Source organism: Anguilla rostrata, chromosome 1, assembly GCF_018555375.3.
Source record: "Anguilla rostrata isolate EN2019 chromosome 1, ASM1855537v3, whole genome shotgun sequence".
Lineage (NCBI taxonomy): Eukaryota > Metazoa > Chordata > Actinopteri > Anguilliformes > Anguillidae > Anguilla > Anguilla rostrata.
Genome location: NC_057933.1, coordinates 85,314,967 through 85,318,063, shown reverse-complemented (window position 1 = coordinate 85,318,063; position 3,097 = coordinate 85,314,967). Strand labels below are relative to the sequence as shown.

Genomic DNA, 3,097 nt, shown 5'->3' with positions numbered 1-3,097 from the left:
GCCTACATCATTCAATTTGGTCACAGTCCCATGCTAATCAGGCTGGAATGTTGTATTTATTTATTTTTTAAACTTTCTGCATAAAACAATATAACAGTGCTGCGCTGAGAAATGAGACGTGCAGAGCAGCCCATGCACCGTCACTGAAATAAGTTTTACTGACGTGGATTGGAATCAAACTTTTTTTAGGCAAAATCACAATGAAGACAATGACGGGGAAAGATTTAAATGAACCCGCTAACATCTTGAGCAAATGGTTATGGTTGTGATAACCGCGTTTTTAAATATCCGTTGTCTGAACTATTTTATTGAACGGTTTATTACTGTCAGATTCGCCCGACTGTTAAGATACTATCGCCCCCTGACGGACACCTTGCTCTCCTGCACGCCCTGTCGGACAAAATACGAACTAAATCTCCCGTATTTCTTTCTGTGCAGGATCTTCAGAAGGGTTATGCTGCTATCAAATAGTTCATTTCTACAGTTTCATGCTAGGTAGACAAATAATAATAATAATAATTAGTACCGTTATTATGATTATTCTTGTTATTATTATTATTATTATTATTATTATTATTATTATTATTATTAATAATAATAATAATAATAATAATAATAATAATAGTAATAATAACAATATTATTATTATTGTTGTTGTTGTTGTTGTTAGCGGTAGTACATCTAGTAGTTGTATTTCATTCACGCTGTTTGTAATAAAATGGAATTTATTCAGCTACTCTCGAGTTTCTCGGGACATTGCGCGAGCATATCCCGTGAGACTGAACTGCGCCAATGCAGCGCAAAATATTTTCAGTCTCGATATCTTTTTTCTGACAGAGGACCCAATTACATAACATGGAATGATAACCCGTCACACGCGCGCAGTCGCACTGTACCGGCCCATTGAGAACGTACTCTATGCGGGAGTGACATTCATAGCAATGCCCGTTTGTCGCCACTGCAGTCTGTTCACGTAGCGTTTTCAAGGAGAGAAGTTGCACGGAACTTATCGGGGACACGAATGACGTCAATCCCTCCGGCCAATCATCCTGAGCCAATGGACACTTTCGCGGCGTTTTCAGTGGCCAACAGGAGCGACACCTAAGGAATTTTTGGTCGTCCTCCAGCCCGCTGGGTATAAAACTAAACGCTACGGTGCGAGAATGGGTTTGAAGCAGGATACGCCGAACAGCCCTTACTGGGAAAACACGAGACCTGCGATCAACAACAACAACAACATCATCAACAGCAGCGCGGATTCCAGGAAAATACTCAAACTGATTTTCTTTACAATTAAGACCAATAAGTTCGGGATATTCTTTTCCTTGCGTGTTCCGAAGTTGCAGTTGTGACGTGCTGTTATCGCTCATCTGTCGGAAGCTACATTAGCAAATAAAATTTAGTTAAACAGTGTTTTCAGAACAGTGCTGCGGTAAAAGCAGACCAGGCGATAAACAGCTAAAGGACTGTTACATTTTAATGCAGTGCACATAAAACTGTTGTTCCTTTCAGATCTATGTTTCAGTGTGTTATGCAATAGTTTCAGAAACTCGGACACTAGAGCAATGTGACAGCTAGGACACAAAACTACGTACGAGTAATATTTTTTTACATTCAGAAAGAATCATACCCTAACTGACATACTGCCTTATCGCCTGTACATTACTCTGCTAGTATAGTAAAACTGCAACTCCTAATAGAGATATCTGCACGCTGTACGAGCTGAACTTCTGACAGGACACATACACCATGCCTTGGGACGTGGGGGTGTTGGACAGTCGGGCGGATTATAAATCTGAGAAGCAATGCCAAAAAACTTCGTTTGCTTTTTACCAAGCCGTCCGGGACTTGTTACCGGTTTGGGTGCTCGAAGATATGCGGACGATGGAGGTGTTTCACTGGGAGGAAGACGGGCGAGCGTGCGCGTATTCCCCCTCAGAGGCTCTACTGTACGCGCTGGTGCATGACCACCAGCCCTACGCCAAATACCTGCTGAACAGGTACTCGGTCAGTGCCCTGGAGATGCCCAGCAAGAGCTTCTGCTGCTGCCAACTGTCCACAACGCCGCACCTGGCCATGGCCGTACGCTACAACCGCGTCAGCATTCTCAAAATGATCCTCAACTCCGCGAAACACTTCCCCGAGGAGGAACGACTCGGCTACTTGAACCGGCACGGCTGCGTTCATGTGGAAGGTGGCAAGACCGCCCTGCACCTCGCGTGCGACCTGGTCCGACCCGAGTGTTTGCTTCTGTTGCTTGGTCACGACGCGTGCCCCTACGTAAAGGACCGAACGGGTAACACCCCTTTGGACTCGCTCCTGTCTCAGATTGGTCAGAGCGATCTGGACATGCGCCTGAAGCACATCTGTCTCGGTTACCTCATACTGTTTATGCCCACTTTCCGTTTCCAAATGAAGGGAGAGCTTCGGGACAATGCGGCGCAGTGGCGGGGTCTGATCGGGGAGCAGGCGTTTCGGTGGCTGTGCGGACTGTCGGCGCCCTCGCTGTTCGTTCAGGCGATGCAAAAGCTGATTCAGACCGTGTCTGCGGAACAGCTGGAATCTCTCCCGCTGCCGGACTTCCTCAAACCCTTGGACTTCAGGTTACAATGAAATTTGCGCTAACATGTACGATTACGCAGATTATGCCCATTTGCGCACGGATGTGTATTTGTCTGAACGTTGTTGAAAATCTTACTTGGTTTGCTCTCCTTGCAAGTTGAACGTGAAAGGCTTGGTTTTGTCCTCGAAACCACCACAGCTATGCACTTTATAACGCGACTGTTCTGATGGTCTGTAATGCTCAACAATAAAAAAAGTTATTGGCACACAATTAAAACATAACATTTATTTAACTTTATTCTAATATCAACCGTACGCACACACGCACGTGCACACGCATGCAAACACAAGCGCACACCCACGGTCAGAGCCCAGAACACGTAAACACACTCACAATCACCTCGTGAACCAGCTCCAGTGCAGTGAAATAAGTGGTCACAGAAGGACACACACAGACACATTGTAAACAGCTTTATTTAGGAATACAGTACATACTAAAGAGACAAGGGCCTCACGCACACACACACCCACACAC

At 45.2% G+C, this 3,097-nt stretch overlaps 1 protein-coding gene across 1 annotated transcript; it reads left to right on the top strand.

Annotated features, from left to right (window-relative positions):
* Window positions 1-941: 941 nt before the first annotated feature.
* On the top strand, window positions 942-2,856 carry ankrd9 (ankyrin repeat domain 9). Its single transcript, XM_064306776.1, has one exon. The coding sequence runs from the start codon at window positions 1,750-1,752 to the stop codon at window positions 2,611-2,613; it is 864 nt and encodes a 287-aa protein (XP_064162846.1). The 5' UTR covers window positions 942-1,749; the 3' UTR covers window positions 2,614-2,856.
* The last annotated feature ends 241 nt before the right edge of the window (window positions 2,857-3,097 follow it).